We start from the raw sequence: 18776 nt of genomic DNA, 5'->3' as shown, positions 1-18776 counted from the left end.
GTGTTACTTTGTTGATGGTTGAAAGAGACTTTGATGGTTATTCAGTCCCACTCTCAACCTGATGCTGAATCCTCTTCATAATTTTGCCAAGTAGTTTAGCTGCTGCAGGAACAGGTCCCATGATGAAGATCTGCTTCCCAAGGTGGCCCATTTTCAATCTGGGGAGTTGATTGATTAAAAAGTCCTTTTTCTCCTAAGTCAAAAATCTGTCTATTTAAGATCTATATCCTTTACCCTAAGTGACCTCTCTTCTCCTATGGGTCACAGAGCACTGGCTGGTGACACTGAGACACGAAGAAATGACAAAAGAATACTTAACCTGTGACTTGATCAACCAGGATTCGTGAGGTGATGATACGGCCATATTGTGAAAAAAGTTGCTCCAGTTCCTTCTGGGTCATGGTTTTGGGGAGACCACTAACGTAGAGGTTAGCATCCCTGATTGAGGCAGAGCTCGGACGGGCATATGAGACCTAGGAAAAGGCAAGAGGAGCTAAATCCATTACAGGCAATATCCCCTGAGCAGAGACTGAGCCGACAACCGAGATGTCAGCCCCTCGTCCATCATTCTAACTCACGGTGTCAGCTCAAATAACCCGGTAGTTCAGATTTTTAGCTACTCATAATAGTAATGAGAACCAGGAGAACAGCAATAGAGGAACAAAGGGAGTGCTGACGATAACTTAAAACAAATGTACAGATAAGGGTCTCTAAGTGCAGAACAAAATAGCTAGTGTACGGCAGCTGTTAAATGCAGAACTACCCACGCACAGAGTTCTGAAGATTTACCTCCTGGATGTGGGTGTATAGAGGATTTACTGTATCCAACACATAATAATCTTTGAATAAACCAAAAAAAAGAAACCCATGAAATTCTGTTCTGCAGATTTCTCTCTTTGCCACCCTCCCTACCCCGTCCCCTCCCTCTTGAACACATAAAAGCAATCAGGTTCTCTGCAAGATTTTTTAATGTCCCATCCTTTGTGTTGTTCCAATATGTTCCCACAAGGTCTGCTCTAGCTGAATGACAAAGTGCTGGTGAAATGGGGCTGAATGAACATCTGCTTGCAAAACTGGATCTGTGACCTTGTCATAACATCTGCAAGAACCAGTTGCCTTCTAACTTTGAGGCGGAGCAGATAAAACCACAACAAACCAAATGAGGGCACGGTGGGAAGGGGGAGGGAGAGGGCACTGGAGAGAGAGGCAAGCCTCACCGATGGTTATAATAAGTTCGACTTTGTAAATTTGTCCTCCCAGATCTCTCAAGTGCTTTTTTTTTTTTTCCCAAAAAGCTAACACAGAAGTGTAAACAGATCTGAAATTCCATCTGCAAGAAGCCAAATCTGTAGCAGTACACATAAGCAAAGCAAACCCCAGCAGTCATTAATTTTAGACTTTCATTTACTTATTTATTTATTTTTTTAAAGAAAACAACATGAGACATTTGAAATATAATTTACAGCTAGTCTAACAAAAGCACTTTCCTGCTAATGCTATTTCTGGGGCGGTTGTGGCTCAGAATAGATGATGAAAACAGTCATCTCAGAGCACATCTGACAAGGCTGGACAGGAAGGGACCTATGTGCCTTAGCATTTTTCAGTTGGGGAGTTTTATTTAATTTATATAACCAATTCACAGGACCTGCTAAGACTATAGGGGTGAGTGAGTATGTATGTGTGTATGTGTGCTCTGCACACACAAAAGCATGTTTGCGACAGGAATGATCCATGTTAAACTGGACCCTCGGCATTAAGAACAAACCTCCAGGAGCGGAGCGGGCCTCGGGTCTGAGAATGGGTCTAGCAGTGGGTAGCGCGAAGAGGAATGAAGGATGAGCAGGACCCCCCCACCCACGGAACTCTCTCCCTTTCCATGAAGAGATGCCAGGTCCCTCTATGTGTTCCACACCTAAAAATAGATGTTGACTCAACAGATAAAATGATGAGTGACTAATGTGCCTCGCTGGCCTCCTCCTGCCAATGGAGCCAGGCTGCCCATCTGCAGTGTCTATCTCTTCTAGAAACTCACGGTGGCCTCTGTGGGCTCCTTCCCAGCTCATAGCTGACAGGCAGAGGGGCCTTTACATAGAGGGACCCTGTGTGTACACTTCGAGGTGGGGGCTGAAGGGCTAGGAATCCCATGAGACTGCCAGGGCAGGGTGTCACTCCACACACGGCTCTCCTACCCATGTCCTTTTAGGCTACAACCCAGCACAACTATTTTTTCAGGCATGAAGAGAAGGAGGCAGGGAGAAGGAAATGAAAAACATCACAGTGACAGGTCTATGGACATGAGGGTCACCCTTGTCTCACCCCTGTCAATTATGGACAAATTAATTATCTAGATGATCTTTGTGCTCCCCGAAAACATACCCTATTACCTCCATTCTTCTGTTCATAGGGAACGTTTTCCCACCCACTTCCTCAGGTCCTCATCCTTCTCCTTTTAAGGCCCAGCTCAAATGCCACCTTCTCTAGAGAGCTTTCTCCCACCGTACCTCCTCCTGAAAGCCCCCTCACAGTGTTCTCGATGAATCACACCCATGCTACTTAATCCGTTCTGACTTTGACTCACCGTCTCTCTATCTAGTCTGCTGATCTCCTTGAGGTCATGGGTTGTGTGTGTGTGTCCTATTCATCTCTGTGGCTCAAGCTCCCAGCACAGAGCCTGATACCCGCAGGGTGCTCGACACCTACTGAGAGAATGAATGAACACCCACAGATCATACTGAATGACTTGGGCATTAGTGGCTCTTTGGGGTTAACTGCAGCTTGGATTCCTCCACTTAGGGAGATCACTGAGAGTTAAGCATCCAGAATTTCAGCTGTGTTTCCTACTAAGCTAAGAGCTAGGTTTCCCATTCTCCAGTATCTGGGGTAGGAAGGACAGAAAGACTGTTCTAGGTCTACATATAGAAGCCTTTTCTTAGCAAACATTTTTTGAGGATCTACTACGAGCCAGGCACAATGCTGTATGCTGGGATACACAATCAGCAAGAACAAGGCAAGGCCTCTTGCCCTAAAAGACTTCCAAGACCAATGAGGGCAACAGACTACACACAGCAGGTACTCAATAAATAGGAGTTGAAGGGAAGGATGGTGCACATGTGGACCAATGATCATGAAACCACAAGATGTGTGTCATTCCAGGGCTGTACAGATGGGACTGTAACACAGAGAAGGGGAGACTAATCTCCCTTTCAATTAAGGGTTAAAAGAGCCAGGAAGGAGACAGGTCGGTGAGATTTGTGCTAAAACAGGTGATATGACAGTGTGTGGTGGGGTCAGAAAACTGTGGCCAGATGATAATTCTCCTCTATTGTGAGGACAAAAGAGGTGATGAAGATCAAGGGCTCAGTGCAGGGCCTGCCTGGCACCCAATAAATGCACAGTGGATTGTAATGACCTTGATTCTCCTGAGTTCTAGGCGGTCAGAGCTGGGATACAGAGGAGGTAAGGCTGGAGACAGGTCTGCTAGGAGAAAGGAGCTGGCACTGAGAAGTCAATGACAGAACCAAAACCATTTGCCCGAAGAGGATTCTGACAGAGGAGGAATCTCAGCCAGGAAGGATTACTGTGATGGGCCCCAGTCACAGAACAGACACAAACCCCAAGGGTGAACAGCACCTCGACCATTCACCAAGCCTAATTTCCGCTTGGTTTTCCTCTTCTATTTGGAACCTTAAGTCTATTGTTCTCTGAGTCCCCTGTCCAGGAAACCCGCATAAGTGGGAGTGGGAAGAAACAACAGAAGAAGGATCTTTCCACATTCAATATCTAATGCTTGTCCCAGTATCTAAACTTTCCAAGTGTCCTCATACGTTTATTAAATCCTAACCGAGTGACTACAGGTGTCAGGTCCTTTGTTAGGCTGCAACGTTTCTAAAATATCGCTGACTTTTAGCTCCTGCAGATGGTCAGCCATTGCTGGCTTTTTAACCCCCCCCCCAGAGCCCAGGGCTCCCAACACTGGAGGTTGTGCCCTAAAGAACCCCGCGCCCCAGACCCTCAGAATCCTGCTCACCTCTTTCATCCAGAATCTCTGGAGACAAGATCCAGCACTGATCTTGTTCTAGAGCTTGGAAGGAACTGGGAGTGGGGAGACTACCCCTCTCTCTCTGGGTAAGGGTGACCCCCAAGGCAGGTGACTTTACCAATAATCTTGATGGAAGATTTGTGGTCACTCCAAACTCCCTGCCCCTCCTCATCCCTGCAAGCCCATGGGAGACCCTACTCTCTGCAAAAGTGACAGTACAGCATGGAGTTTATGAGCCCAAGGGACTGCTCCAGTACTCACTAACTGTGTGATCTTGGCAGGTAATTTGATTTTCTTTTTTTTTTTTTAGAAAATAAAAAAAAAGCTTTTTAATGGGGGATGGGAGAGCTGGCTGTCCAAGTGAGAATGGGGTTGGAGTGTCAGAAGTACATATCCCTGTGGGCCAAGTCGGCTCAGGCCACCTGGATCTAGCTCTGCAGCTCACCAGAGGAGTCCTGGCAGTTGTGAAAAGTAGCTATGCCACCTGGATCTGGCTCTGCAGCTCACCAGTGGAGTCCTGGCAGTTGTGAAAAGTGGCCATGCGATAGCCCACAGTGACACAGGAAGGGGGCAGGGCACAGCCATTCAAGGAATAACACAGCAATTAACACCAGAATGGCAAAAGGTTCAACCCCTCAAGGTGGTGGGAGATTTGACTTCTAGTAAACCTTGAGCTACATTATATGCCTATTGTACTATATTAGCATGGTGAATAGCATGCCCACAGGCGTCAGGCCAGAGGCTAGCCACAAAAGGTCAAAGAGTTGGAAAAGGCCAACTTACTGGGAATCCCAGCGCCTTCCCCAGGCTAGTTAAACTGGTCCTTCCACTTATTAGCATATAAAGGTACTGAGCCCAAGAAAACTGGCAACACTGAGCCTCGTGGCCCCTGCCTCTCTCTCTACCTTTCCGGAGACAACCTGCACTCTGTCTGTGGAGTGTGTACCTACTTTTACTCTAATCTGAGCACCCAACCCCCATACCTCGTGGCCTTTCTCTTGGCTTTTGATGCATCTCTAAATAAATCTACCTTTACTCAACTGTGGCTCGCTCTTGAATTCTTTCCTGTGTGAAGCCAAGGACCCACACTTGGCGGGGCACGTCCCAGGGGCTCAACTGAGGCCTGGGACACAGCCCTCCTCCATGCCCGACATCCATTGTTCCTGCATCAACAGTGCCCAGGGCATAGGCGGACGCCAGCAAGTAGGCAGGCAGTGGCCACAGGCGCTCCCAGCAAGACGAGGGCGGCTCCAGGCCCAGGGCTCCCATGGTCAGGGCTGCCGAGGTGGAGCCCAGGAGTGCCAGTCCCCACAGCCACTGCCCTAATTTCATCATGGTCACTCTGGCCCCCTAATTTGATCTTAAGAAGTCTGTTTCTTTACTGGTAAAAAGAGGGACAATTTTCCTTCAAAGGGTTTTGGTGAAGAATTAAGAGAACAGATTTAATGTGCTAGCACACACCTAGCATTTGGTATCTACTTAGTAAATATCATCATGTGATGAGTCAGGACAGGCTTTCACGGGCCAGCCTGGGACTCTAGTGCCCACTGGGACACACCTTTCAATTTCACCACACAAGCAAACATCTGGAACACTACCAGTGAGTGCCTATCAAATCACTCTCTCCTCTGTCAGGCCGGGGGGTCTGGATCATCTTTACCACTTCACTGCGCTGAATTTCCTCTAGCACGTTCCTACAGACTCCGCTGCTTCACATCCACAAAGCACTTTCTACTTTCCAAAGTGACTTCACAGGCTGCTCTCAGCGATTCTCACCAAGGTGGTAAGGCAGGCGTCGTCTGTCATGACAGATGGGGCAGCAAGACCAGGGCTGGGGGCTGCCCCTTCCCACACAGCACCCCAGGTGCCTTCACGGTGCACAGCGAGGGCCTGGGCTGGGCAGGGTGGGAGGAACAGCATGGCCTGGGGAAAATGTTTCCTGAATCACCTGGCAACACCCTGGCCCTTGTCTGACCCACCACAGTACAGAAGGAGCGGACTTGGAAAGCATGGTAAAGGCATGATCTTGGGTGCTACAAGGAGGGTGAGGTGAGAGGAAAGGCATCCTTCTCTGTCCCTGGAAAGGTGCTTCTTTAGGAAAACACTGGTCTCAGAACATGAGAGTTTGTTCATTCCTCCGTTCTTGAACGTTACTGTGACCAGGTTCTGTGCTGGGAGAGTCTTTGCTTCAATGAACCCACGGTGTGGTGAGGAAGGAAGCAAACAAGTGAAGAGTGCAGTACAGAGGGCCGTTCCTGGTGGGGAAGATCATTCCCGTCCACGGGGAGGACACCCTCGGGGGTAACAGTCCAGGCCTCTCTGTACCCCCATCCCTCTTTTCCCAGGGAAGATGGCTCTCAATAGGCTTCAATAAAGGAAATGAGCATGTGAGCCTCAGACACTGCCTGCTCCCTCCCTCTGGGAGCCAGATGCCAGCCGGAAGCACACTTTCTATTCCAGGCTCTAAGTCCTACAGGTGCAGGCTATGCTCTCACATGCAGAGGCCTTGTGACCTAGCATGTCAGTCTGTCCGATTGTGGGGTTCGGTGTTAGGAAGCCCACTGTGTCCACGCAATCCATCTGGGCCTTAATCAGTAATAAAGATGAACTTAGGATTCCATAAGCTTTTCTGTTTTTCTCTCTCAGCTGATTTAGAACTTGGATGTAGAAAACAGGGGTGTCATCAGTTGGGCCCCTTTGAATTACAAGGATCTCTATCATTGACTGGACTTCTGCATGAGCTGCGCATTCTATCCACAATACCGCTAACCTCCACAACCCTAGTTCGTGGTAAGTGGAAACAAAGGTGACAGGTGACGCTGGTGATCCCAGCAGAAAGCATTAGCCTTGAAATCTGTTTCACAGAAACTTGATGCTGATGTGACCTCAGAAGTTCAGGGCAGAATCCAAGATGGATTATAATCCACTTTATACATCTCCAAGGACAGGAAGCGCACTACCCCATGAGACATCCTGCACCATCACCACCACCCCTGGTTATCGGAAAGTTCTTCCTTCTGCTGAGTTCCAGCCTGTCTTCCCTGTAGCTTCTGACCTTCTCCTATTTCTACTTTGGCTCCACATAGCAGGAGCATCCTTCCTGTCCACATCACCCCTTATCTTGTGGGTCTCAATGAGGAGCTAGTTAGAGCATCAGGCAACTGTATTTTGAGACAGGCCACTCCAAGGAAGTTCTCATTTATGTTATTTTAACTGAAATGGAGCATTTATCCTGGAATGGAAAGGAGATAGGGGTTAAGAGCAAGGGCTTTGGGGTTGGAGACATGTAGATTTAAATCCTAATCACTTTGCTAGCTATAAATGGTGAGTCTTGGGGTAAGTCAATTACGCTTTCTGAGCTGTATCACGTGAATAATCTAGAAGCTTTCTAAAGGAGCTGTTGTGGCCTTAAATGAGCTAACACATGTACGATTCTTAGGCACAATGCCTGGCACACAGTAAGTGCTCAGTAAATAGTGATTTTGGATACAATGGTTATGTACTTATGCTTTATGCTCGACATGAGGTGGGAGATGACGACAACAGCCCCTGACAAGTAGGGCTATCAGTCTAGCAGAGGAGATGCACTCATTTCCGAAGATCAGGCTGCAGATTCTCCCAATCTGTTGTAACACCCCACGCTCTGAGTGAGCACAAACTCTCCAGAGCACGCAGGATCCCTGGGGACATTTCCTCCAAAGAGACCAGGACGATGGCAGCAGGGAAGAGACTCTGGTGCTGCCCGGGCCTTCAAGGAGCAAACCCTCCTTGGGACTTCCAATCCCGCCTCCAGGAGCAGGGAGAGAAGAGAGAAGCCAGCTGCCTCCTAGAAATAACAGCTTTGTGAGGATCCACTTACCCCTGGGTGGCTGCAGGCAGGACAGGTGTCTGCTTCCGCAGCCCCACTCCTCATACTTCCCCTACCCATCACCTGATATATGACGTATGCATTGATACGGTATTCTTTTATCAGGGGCAAGACCCGATGGTAACATGTCTAATGAGTTCTGATCATGCCACTTCTTCCTGCTTGAAACGTTCAGCGTTTCTCCAGCACTTTGTGATGGAAGCTCAAATCCCTTAACCAAGCATTCAAGGCCCTCTGGGATCTGGTCTGACCTTTCATCTCCTGCCAACCCCTCCATGCACCCTGTGCTTCAGTTCAAACAAAATGTCTCTATTCTTGCTATTTGTTCATCATCATGGCAAAATGAACTCCTGCCCAACCTTCCAGGCCCAGCCTGAATGCCACCTCCTCCGTGAAGCCCAGGCACAGATGACTGCTCTCTCCGTGGACTCTACAGATGATACTCGTTTCAATGGCAGCAGCTATCACACCGTCTCCCATCACAGCCATCTGCTGCTAATACCTCATCTGCTCCAATGATCTGAGCATTCTGGTGGTCTCTGCAGACCCTCTGTAGCATCTAGTCTCAAAGCCTCACACAGGGTAGGAGCTCAGTAATGTTCTCTGAATTGAAACAAAAACGTATAAAACACTGTATGCACTGAATTTTAGCTCCTTTCCCAGGAACTAATTCTGATGTGGAGAAGGAGCTAGAAGGAATCACGGAGTTGAAGCGTATCCAAGAGTATCACGCTGAGTATCTGGCATACAGTAGGCTAGATAAATATTTCATTAAAAAAATGGTGTGGTGATAGAATTCATGTGCCTTCCAAATTGTTTTTTTAAGTCCACTAATTACTAAGGGGGATTACTTGGTATGAGGTCCTTGCTGTCTGTCTAGTGGCCCCCAGAAGGGAGAGATGTGCTAAAGGTTTCAATGCCTGGATAGAGGGAGAGCTGGTCTCAGGCTCGGGGTTTAAGACACTCAGTCTGCTAGCTAAACTGCAGCTCCTGATTCTTGCTTCACGGAAGACTGGTTAAGATCGCTGTGGTCACTTGGAAACTTCATAAGACTTTCCACCATACAAAGCCTTTACATATGCTCTCTGAGCTTTAGTAAGACTCAGACTCATTCTTTCCCTTCATATATATCTCTGAAACATGTAGCTAGGAAGAAGTCTTCCCTTCTCTCCATGTAATTTTTCACCTTAGGGGTCACCTCGTTCACCGCCGTCTTCATTCTGGGGAGCACTGATCGAGCAGTCCGCTACAAACCATGACTACCTGTAAGCGAGGTATTATTAGTGCCGTTTTCCAGATGACAAACTCTGGCTCAGTGAGATCAAGTACTTGTCTAAGGTCACACAGATGAACTAAGAGCTGGATATGACTTGAGGTTCTGGGATCTTTCCACTACGCCAGGCTAATGTGGACAGTGAAATAAAAGCCGTGTACTTGGCACAGACTGCTACTTTCCCTGGAAAGTTACCAAGCTGGAAAGCTCATGCTATAATATTTTATTAGTTAGACTGTTAGAGCTGGAAGGAACCATTCTGCAGATAAGAGAGTAAGCCCAGAGAAGTACACTAAGTTGTCCAAGGTCATCCTGGTAGTTTTTGAAGGGGGCGGACCTGACTCTCCATCTTAATTCAGAGCTCCTCTAAACGGACGAGGCAGGAGGGGAGAGAGTGTGGCTCTATGATCTTTGATAGACCAGCTGATTTATCCTGGGGCTTCCTGGTAACCATGGAGAAATGATCCTTTATTCCCCAGGGCTCCTGCTGTTCTAGGCCAGCATTGTCTAATGGAAGAAACTTTTGGGGTCAAGAAAATGTTCTAGAGCTGTGCTGTCCAACAGTGATAGCTGCCAGCTACATGTGGCTACTGAGCACTTCAACTGTGCCTTGTGTGACTGAGGAACTGATATTTTCATTTTATTTAATTAATTTAAATTCAAATATAAATAGCTATATGTGGCTAGTGGCTACTATACTGGACAGAACAGCTTAAGGCCCAGAAATGACACAAAGTTATAGCATCTAAGAGCCAGACGGGACCTTTAGGTCAGTTAGCCAGACTGCAGCCTGTTCCAGGAATCACTTTTCCATCAGCCCTAATGATTCCGTTTGAATGTCTACGGCAACCAGGGACTCAACCACCACCCAAGGCAAATGATAGACACGTGGGTTCTCCTTCCAGGTGCTTGACATACAGGACTGAACTTCAGAGTCCTGGCAGATTTCTTTTCTCTCTAGAGGGTGGAAAAGCAACCACCGTGAGGTGAGTACGTGAGTACAGCACCGTGTGGCCATCTTTCTCATTTGCCTCTGGACAACTCTTAGAGTGGGCCGTCTTTCCGAAACGCAGAGGAGCTGACAGTGGGACGCAAGACACCAGAGATGGCCTGACCAAGAGTGGACAAGAAAGGACCACGATTTCCTGGGATCTAGAATCCACAATTCTCCTAACACAGCCGAGGTGTGCTGATTTATTTATTTATTTATTTAGCCGCTCAAGTCACGCTGTGGGCTTCTTTTATACTTGTAAACAGCTAAAGCACCCAAGCCCCATTCCACACCCTTCTGAAAACCTAAGTGTCCTTGTAACCTGTACCTGTCCAACTTTTTGTTTTTTGTAACCCAGACACAGGACACTGTGGATGACTTTTAAGATACTAGGACCATATCAGCCTCACTGGGCAGAGAGTAGTGGGGTTGTACTTCCATCTCGCAAACTCTCACACCTGTATCTGAAATTATTCACTCAAAGGAAGTTAACGGGGCACTGGAAAGTAAAGCAGCCCAACAGAACCTCTCACGGGAGAGGCCGCCTGGTACAACTCGGGTAAACGAGTCTCCTGTTTCCCGTGGTGTCATCAGTGCCCTCTCTTCGCTCCTTGGGGATTCAGTGATCCAGTCATCCCTGCTGACCTTGGCAGAGAAGCACTCCCACACCAGCTCTGACTATAGCCATAATGGGGGAGGAGAGAAAAATGCGTGTTTTATTATTAACAAGACTGGAGGAGGTAGTCTATCATTTCTGGGTGGGGTGATATCCGTCAGCAAAAAATGATCTGCTAACTCTCCGGGAAGCATTAAGAGCAGTGATAGGAGAAATAATTGCTTATGCCGAGTGCAAAGAAAAGATGCCTCAGCGGAATGGAGGCCTTGAGCAAGACAGGTGGGTTGCAGGCAGAGGGAGGGAGGTGAGAATCCCTGATGACCTTTGGTGAGAGAAAGAAGAGGAGGGGCAAACTGGAACCTGCAAAACTCAAGTGTGGGAAGATCCCCTGGAGGCACCGTTAGTGCTCTTAGAAGAATGAAGCAAAGATGGAGAAACGGCTAAGCAGCATCACAGCACAGAGAGGCTGAAATAAAGGAGCGGCTCTCCTGCCTGGAGAAGGGAGGTTTTTTCCTTCTGAAAAGCCTTCACTCACACATCTTCCCTCCTCTAGTCCTGCTCCCTCCGGAACCTGGCTGCTGCCTGGTGATAAAGCTTCTTTCTTCCTCTCTCACCCCCTCTCCTGACGGAGTGCCAATCCTCCTGGGTTCACTCAGAGTGGCAGGAGCAGCCTTTTTGTCCCCTCATCCCGACCTAATCCTGAAATCACGTCTCCAGTTTGCACAAGAGCTGTGCTCTGGGAATGCTTTCTTTAAAGTCCTATTTTTATAATTTGTGTAATAGCTTAATGCAATTATTAGAAGAAGACAAGCCACAAAAATTATTGGTAAACGTAATGCAATGAGAAAAGGAAGGAAATATATAAAAATGTCAACAGCACTAAGTTGGGGATGGCTGACACTGCCTTCATTATATGATAATGCATTTCCCAAATTATTTATAAATAAGCATGTCTTGCTTTTAAAATGAGTTAAAAACTCCTAATATAACTGGTGAAAATCAATGTCTAAGACTGACAAAACCTACCATTGCAGCCTGCAAGCCACTGGTTTCATTCATCAAACACCCCAAGTGACACACCATTGCCAGATAAACCTTCTTGGAGCTTTACTCTGGCTGGATCCCTCTCCTGCTCAAAACTTGCACAGCTCCCTTCTCCCTACTCCAATCAAATGGGAATTCCTGAGGCCCAGTGGCTGCCCCATCTCACTGCATTAGAGGTGCCCCTTGGCATCTTTCTGTCCCCCATGAGAGAGGAGCTTCCAGAGGCAGGGCAGTGAACGCTTCTCTCATTGCACTCCTCAAACTCAGGTTAAAATCCAAATAGGTGTCCCATTATGCTGAAAGGTTTAGCGGGAGTGATTCTAAGCCCTCAAATTCCACTTTGGATCATTTTTAACTGAAGGCTCTTGGTGTAACTTGCACATCAAGTCCAAAGTTTTGGTAAACATACCCCTCTTTTGAAGGAACTACAGAACCATCTACCTTTGTTCCTAATCAGTGCGACACAAAGCTGAACCACTGCAACTGCATCCAGCAGACAGCTTCTTAGTCAGAGGCTGGAATTACTGTGCAAATTCAGACGCTGCTATTGTAAAGCCCGTGGAGAGGCTCAGGATGGGGACAGGCATCCAGGGTGGGGCCAGGGAGTACTGGGAATCATTTTGCAGAATCCATAGCCATTTTGCCCAGTGCTTCTCAGAGTCTAAAGTGATCTCTGTTGGAGACAAGTTGAGGGGAAAAGCTAAACAGCACTTTCAAAACCCTGAACAGGGCAAAGATTTTCCATTGAGTTTAGGGTTGATATGCTGAGAAAAGACCTAGTTTTGGGTCTTTGGCAGGTGAGACAATGTAAGCCCATTGCCCATACCCGACGCCATTCTGACACATATGGATGGGAGAATCTGCAGGGCACTGCCGTCTCTGGGTCACCTACATCCTAGGACCTGGCACAGGGCCTAGAAAGCAGGGGTCTGAGAAGAAATGATTTGAAGTCAGGTTTGTCCCCAGATGGATGGCAGAAGACCCGAACCACAAGCCCTGGAAGAGCCATGCCATTCACTGTCTGCTTTTTGTACCTCCTTCCCACACCAGGGGGTATAAGCCTTGTGTGTGCAGCGCCAAATACAGACCACACACTCTCACTGAATGCACGTGCTGCTGAGCAGACAGGCGGTGTGACATTCCAACACTGATGACCTATTGCCAGAGTTATTTTTAAAACATTTTTTTCTCACTCTAAATCTCACTGAGTGATCCTAGATAAATCTCTTAACCTCTTCGGGCCTCAGTTTCCTCATATGTGTAAAGGAGAAAGAGCTATTTTAAGAATTAGAGTTGATGTGTGTAAAGCATCTAGCCTTACAAATGCTTCAAGGATTAAAGGTTATCAAGCATGCGAAGGGGTGAGAATACTATTATACACAGAGTAAATACATAGAGTATCCTTACCATTAATAATAATTATTATTATTTCCTTTTAAGCTCACGCTCACACATTAAGTAGCTCCTCTTCTGGAAGAATCTTTCACAGAACCTTTGGTGCTAACTCAGCTTGACTGCTGGCCACTTGTCTGCCTTTGGACAAGCCACTTCATCTCTGAGGCTGATCCCCAAGAAGGGGTGGAAGCCTGCTACCTTCTTTCACTAAAGAAGTTATAATCCAAAGAACAATTCCTCTGCAGTCACATGTTTGCAAACATGTACTAGATGGTTCCAAGGAGATCTTTGTAATGCATGCTTCCAAAGCAGACACTTGGTTTTATACCAGATAGGCAAGTTATCCACATCGTCCACACTACTGGGAAGGGCTTATTTAATGAATTACATTCTTTCTCTGCTTTGATGCTGTGTCTACACCTGGCCTTGCCCTCCAAGTGCCCTCAGTATTCGCACATGGTCACAGTACATCCCCCTAAATAAAGGGGAAATGAATATTTGTTAATAGGGAACCATCATTTGTGGGCACTTTCTACTAGCAGCCTAGTAATGAATCATTCACTTCCAACAGACAAAACAGTGCTTGTGCACTTAAATTTGAGTTCAGAAGCTGCAAACCACTTGTCCACAGGTCAACTATAAAGTTTAGTTTGGCTTGCCTACATAATGCTTTAAATTTTTTTGAGCTGGTTTTCAATCTTTTAAAATTGGGAGATTTGGCATTGAAAAAAATCTAGATTTTGGTTTCTACTGAATAATTGGGAGATCTGACAATAATCTGCCCTTAAACAACCAGCAGTAGCTGAAGAATAGCTGCCCTTTTCAGGGCTCTCCAGCTCACCAGGCTCCACTGCCCCTCCAGGGCTTTCCAGAACTACCCGGGAATCGCCCTGTTAATCACTCACCTTCAAAGCTTTGGAATTAACTCTTGGTTTGCCTGCATCTATGCTGTACACTACACTTAAAGTTGTGTACTTTTCATGAAGCACTCTAGAAATGTGAGAAGGAGGGACAGACTTGACCAAAGTTTTCAAACATGTACTAGATGGTTCTGAGGAAATCTCTGTAATGGATGCTTTCCAAAGAAATGCTTGTTTTTTTCCAGAAAGGAAAGTTATCTATTTCTTCATGGGAGTCAGAGCAAAGAGGTAAATCTCATACCACTTAATCAAAGCAAACTGAAGCAGAAGAAGTAAATAGTGGCCTGAAAGGCAGAAAAGCAATTTAAAAAAATTAATAAATGATGAGACTATTAACAGCACACGGAAAGGGTTTGCTTTTTCCCTTCCCTTTAATATGATTTTTACCTTAAACACTGTGTCCCTTTAGGAAAGGGAAGAAAAGTTAATAAAGGAACCTATCACTCAAACTTAATTTTCAGTATGGCAAATAAACTGCTTTAATGAAAGGGCCAAAATCCCCACGTTTGCACATTAAATTTTCATTCGTTGTAGAGAATGGAAATTATTGATTCAGCCGTGGCATCGTGCATTTGGAATCCTACAGTGGCTCGGAAGCCCATGTTACTGCTGGGTGCAAATGGGTTGGCAGCATTTTGATGCAGGGTGAGCACGGGGTGGGTGAGGGGGTGGGGAAACGGATATAGAGAAGGGAAGGAGGCAGACTGACTCTTCACAGAAAGAAAATAATCAGCGTTCCTCATCTCTAAGATCTACTTAGAAAAAGCACTGCTTCTCATGGCACCATGGGCCAGGGGGTGCATTCTGAGATCAGAAAAGCCAGATGTACTTAGTGTTTTGGGAGTCCCCAATGGCTTCATGGAATACTTTATTTAAAAAAAGCAGAATGGATGGATGATGATGATTTGATTCTAAGCTCTTGGGAGATTTGGGTTTTAAGAAAACTGTAGAGGAGAGAAAAGTATCTTTCTCAGTTCAAGGTCAGGGTGTTCATCAAGGGAAGAGTAAATGTCTGACATTCTAATGATGAGCTGGATAGCACAGAAAAATCAATCAAATCCCACCAATACAGCTCTCAACCTGGTGTGGCCTCATCAGAGTCAGGTGACAAGAGCACCCCATCCTAAAGCATGAAAATAGGTATGTTTTTCCTTCGAAAGAAGTTAATTCTCCTGCCTCTCAGAGGACTACCTCATAATTAAACAACTCTCGATTACTTCCCCCTTAGAGGACTCATGGGGACTGATTCTAGGCTGAGACTGAGGCAACCTGAATCAAGCCCATTTTGGGGTCTTTGTGAAGTACAGGCTGTATGAGATTAGGAAGGTGATCACCTTTATAAATAAGCTAAACTAAACTGCAACAGTAGAGTTAATTAAAAGAAAGAAAGGAAGGAAGGAAAGGGAAGGAAATAAAGAAGGAGGAGGGGAAGGAGGGAGAAATGTAGTCAGAAAGGAAGGAAGGAAGGAAGGAAGGAAGGAAAAGAAAAAAATAGAAAAGAGAGAAACAAAGAAAACCACACAACACATTCCAGAAAAGAGAAGGTTTCTATTTTGTTTTGTTTCTGTTTTGATTACCTCCCAGCTAAGATTATCTCACACCAGTAGTCTCCTGTCAGTCTATATGTTGCGAAAGTGGCTCTGTTGAACTAAAAAGTCCTGGTTTTGTGTTTCCAGAGGATGAGAGCTGGTGCCATGTATAGATTTCCATTCTGGGAGAGGTTTCTCTTTGTCCTACTTTGCGTCAAATCTGCTGTCGTGAGGATAAGCGCGCCCAGGAGACACCTCCCTGTGGTTTAATAGGCTATGAAGGATGGACTCATTAATGGGCAGGCAGCTGCCCCCAAACAGGATGCTGCCTGGAGGTGGGGGAAGAACAGGAAAGGGAGGCTGAGGAGGAGGCAGGCTCCATCTAGGAGAACGCCACTGGCTGTCACAGGGGGTGCTGAACGCAAACAGCACCACCTCCCGAAGGATCCCCACAAGGTGACGTCTGAACTGACGGTGACAATCCAGCTACAGAAACCTCCGACTGGAGGAGCAGGCTCTGGGTTAACTGTTTTTCTTTTTCGATTTAAAACAACCCCTCCTGAGATATTATTACCCATCTGATGGTCTGATTATTTCTGGATTGCTAGAAAGTTACTTTTTCCCATCATTCCTTTACTACGTTCCCATCTATGTTATAGTATCTATCTCTTTTACATCAGCGTGTTTATTTATAATTTAATTTTCCCTTTCAAATCTTGGTTAGGAGGGTCTTCTTCACCTTTAAGTGAAACCAAGCTGCTTGGACTGGCACTTGAGGCCCCTGCCCACCTCCCATCCTCATCTTTTCATCGTCTCCCCATTCAAACTTAGGCCATCATGTTCTATGTGCTGTTCCCCACTCACTATGTTTATATATTTTCACAGCTTTGCATGTGCTGGTCCCTCTGCCTGGAACAGCCTCCCTGCCTCAGCTTCTCCCTTGGCTCTGTTCTGATGGTCTTTGCAGGCTTGGGCTCACAGGCCTTCTTAATGAGATGGTCATCCCTGGCACCTTATCTGCCCTCTGAATTGGAGGTCTCACAGCTTGTGGTCCCCTCCCTCTATTCAGCCCTCACCTCATTCTTCTGTAATGACGTGAGTCCCTCACTTAGTACAGTGGATGGTAAATGTCTTTTAAATAATAAAGAACACCTCTGCCAGCTCCCTCATAGTCTGGATGTATTAGATCAAAGGGATGAAATTTAACCAGTGCCTCCCAAATAAGGAGCTAGCATATAATATCTTACCTTTATGGTTTTGGTCTGGAGTCTGAGTCCGTTTAAAGTGTTGATGGCTTTCTCTGCATCCTTTGGATCAATATAGTTAACGAATCCATACCCTAAACTCTGTCCTGTGGAAACATTTTTTAAAAAAGAAGAGAAAGAGAGCTCAGTATCTTTATAGAGGCAACACTTTCCACTGCAGTGAGTCAAAACCCTCCTCTAGTTTACAGTTGCTTTTACACCAGGGTTTACCCCCAAGTGGAGAAGTTTCTAGTTCTTCCATATCTCACTCTGGCCAGCCATTAAACTCACAGGAGCTACCCCAGCTGGGAATAATAAGTCCCTGCACATCCTCACCACCTATACACAAGTGTCCACTTCACTGAGAAAGGGCAGGGCAGGGTAGCGGAAAGAGAGCAGGTGTGGTTTGTTAGAAGAGATTTAGCTGGAGTCCTGGGGCTTTTCCTATCAGCTGTGTGATTTGCAGAGAAATCATTTAATCTCCTATTTTTCACCCATATTTCTTCTCTGGAGATAACAGGACTTGCCACAGACAGGCGAGAGGGTTAATGAGATACTGTATATGAAACGCATACCTAGAGCATAGTAGCTGCTCAACAAAAGACAGCTATGCTGTGCGCCGTCCTGTAAAGCTGGGGCAAGCACTGGACATGGTAGCTGGTCTGCTGCCTCAGGCATGCCAGCCACACCCACACTCACCCACACTCAGGAATGGAGCAGGCCTCGAGCAGCAAAGACTGGAGACATTTATAGCAAAGGCGTGGCCAGAATTTAAAGCAGTTGCTACAAATCATTCATTACCCTTATCATCTCCCCCAGTCCAAGAACAATAAAGAAGTGGGGGTTCTACTGGAAAGAACTGGGGAGCTCCTAACACAAAGGGGAGAGTGCTAACGCATTCTGCAATGAGGATTGAGCTACTTAAGGTGGAGATGGCAACAATTTGTCTGAAAAGAGAGGTAGCAAGTCACAGGGCTCCCCTCTAAGTGAAATAAAAATAATGTGCTTGCGATCGTGCCACTGATTATAAATAGTCCATCAGCTCTGCCATGTGTCATCAGCCAGAAATATCATTAGGAAACTTTACATTTTCTGACATACCCTTTAAGAAACACAGAGCTTAGGGTGGCTGCAAAACCAGCTTGAACTTCCCAGGCAATGTTATTGATTTGTGGGAGGCAGGAGAGCCAAAGGGGAGGAAAATGACAGGATGTCACATGTCAGGAAAGACTGATTACATAATGCTCTCTTTAGAGTACCGGGGCCAGTGCTGGGAGACAATACAGCAAAAAGCCTGCTATGTCCTGGTGACAGGAGCCCATTTCAGCAGCCAAAAAAATCTTTCCAACAGCTTCTGTTTTGCTGGTAAATGTCTGTGTGTGTGTTGGTTGTAGGAGGGAACCTGGGAAAACAAGTTGGGTTCCGGATCAGAAAATGGGTGCCTGTGTTACCCTTGATAGGTGGGAGTAACCATGAAAAACTCAATTGCATTTTTGTCCCCAAAATGGAAAATCCCAAATGACAATACTTTAGGATATTTCTTTCTGTTTTGGAATAACAGGGTCAGAATAGGAAAGGCAGGGGCAAACTTTGCCAGATATGCCCTTCACCAGCCAGAATTAGCAACTGAAGAAGCAGGAGAGAGTGTTAAGTAGACTTAGCTACTGGGGCCCTTCTCTTTCCATTCCACTGTGTTACGTGTGGTGTGTGAGCAGTGTGTATGCAAGCCACAGACACACACACACACACACACACACACACACACACACACACACACACACACACACACACACGAGAGTAAGAGAGAGCGAGAGAGAGGTGCATGTAAATTACCAGGCCCTGCAACATGCTACAGAA

At 46.3% G+C, this 18776-nt stretch overlaps 1 protein-coding gene across 6 annotated transcripts in view; it reads right to left on the bottom strand.

The window, feature by feature from the left end:
• The window catches only part of ELAVL4 (ELAV like RNA binding protein 4), a 90369-nt gene that overhangs the window by 8638 nt on the left and 62955 nt on the right, over positions 1 to 18776 (bottom strand). For all 6 annotated transcript variants that reach the window (XM_032494240.1, XM_032494239.1, XM_006180226.3 and 3 more), the window contains exons 3-4: positions 16923 to 17026; positions 320 to 473 (exon numbers count right to left, since the gene is read on the bottom strand). In XM_032494240.1, coding sequence (XP_032350131.1) covers positions 320 to 473; positions 16923 to 17026 — 258 coding nt within the window. The remainder of the gene's footprint in view (positions 1 to 319; positions 474 to 16922; positions 17027 to 18776) is intronic.

The sequence above is a fragment of the Camelus ferus genome, chromosome 13 (genome assembly GCF_009834535.1).
Source record: "Camelus ferus isolate YT-003-E chromosome 13, BCGSAC_Cfer_1.0, whole genome shotgun sequence".
Taxonomy (NCBI): Eukaryota; Metazoa; Chordata; class Mammalia; order Artiodactyla; family Camelidae; genus Camelus; species Camelus ferus.
This window is presented reverse-complemented; position numbering and strand designations above follow the sequence as displayed.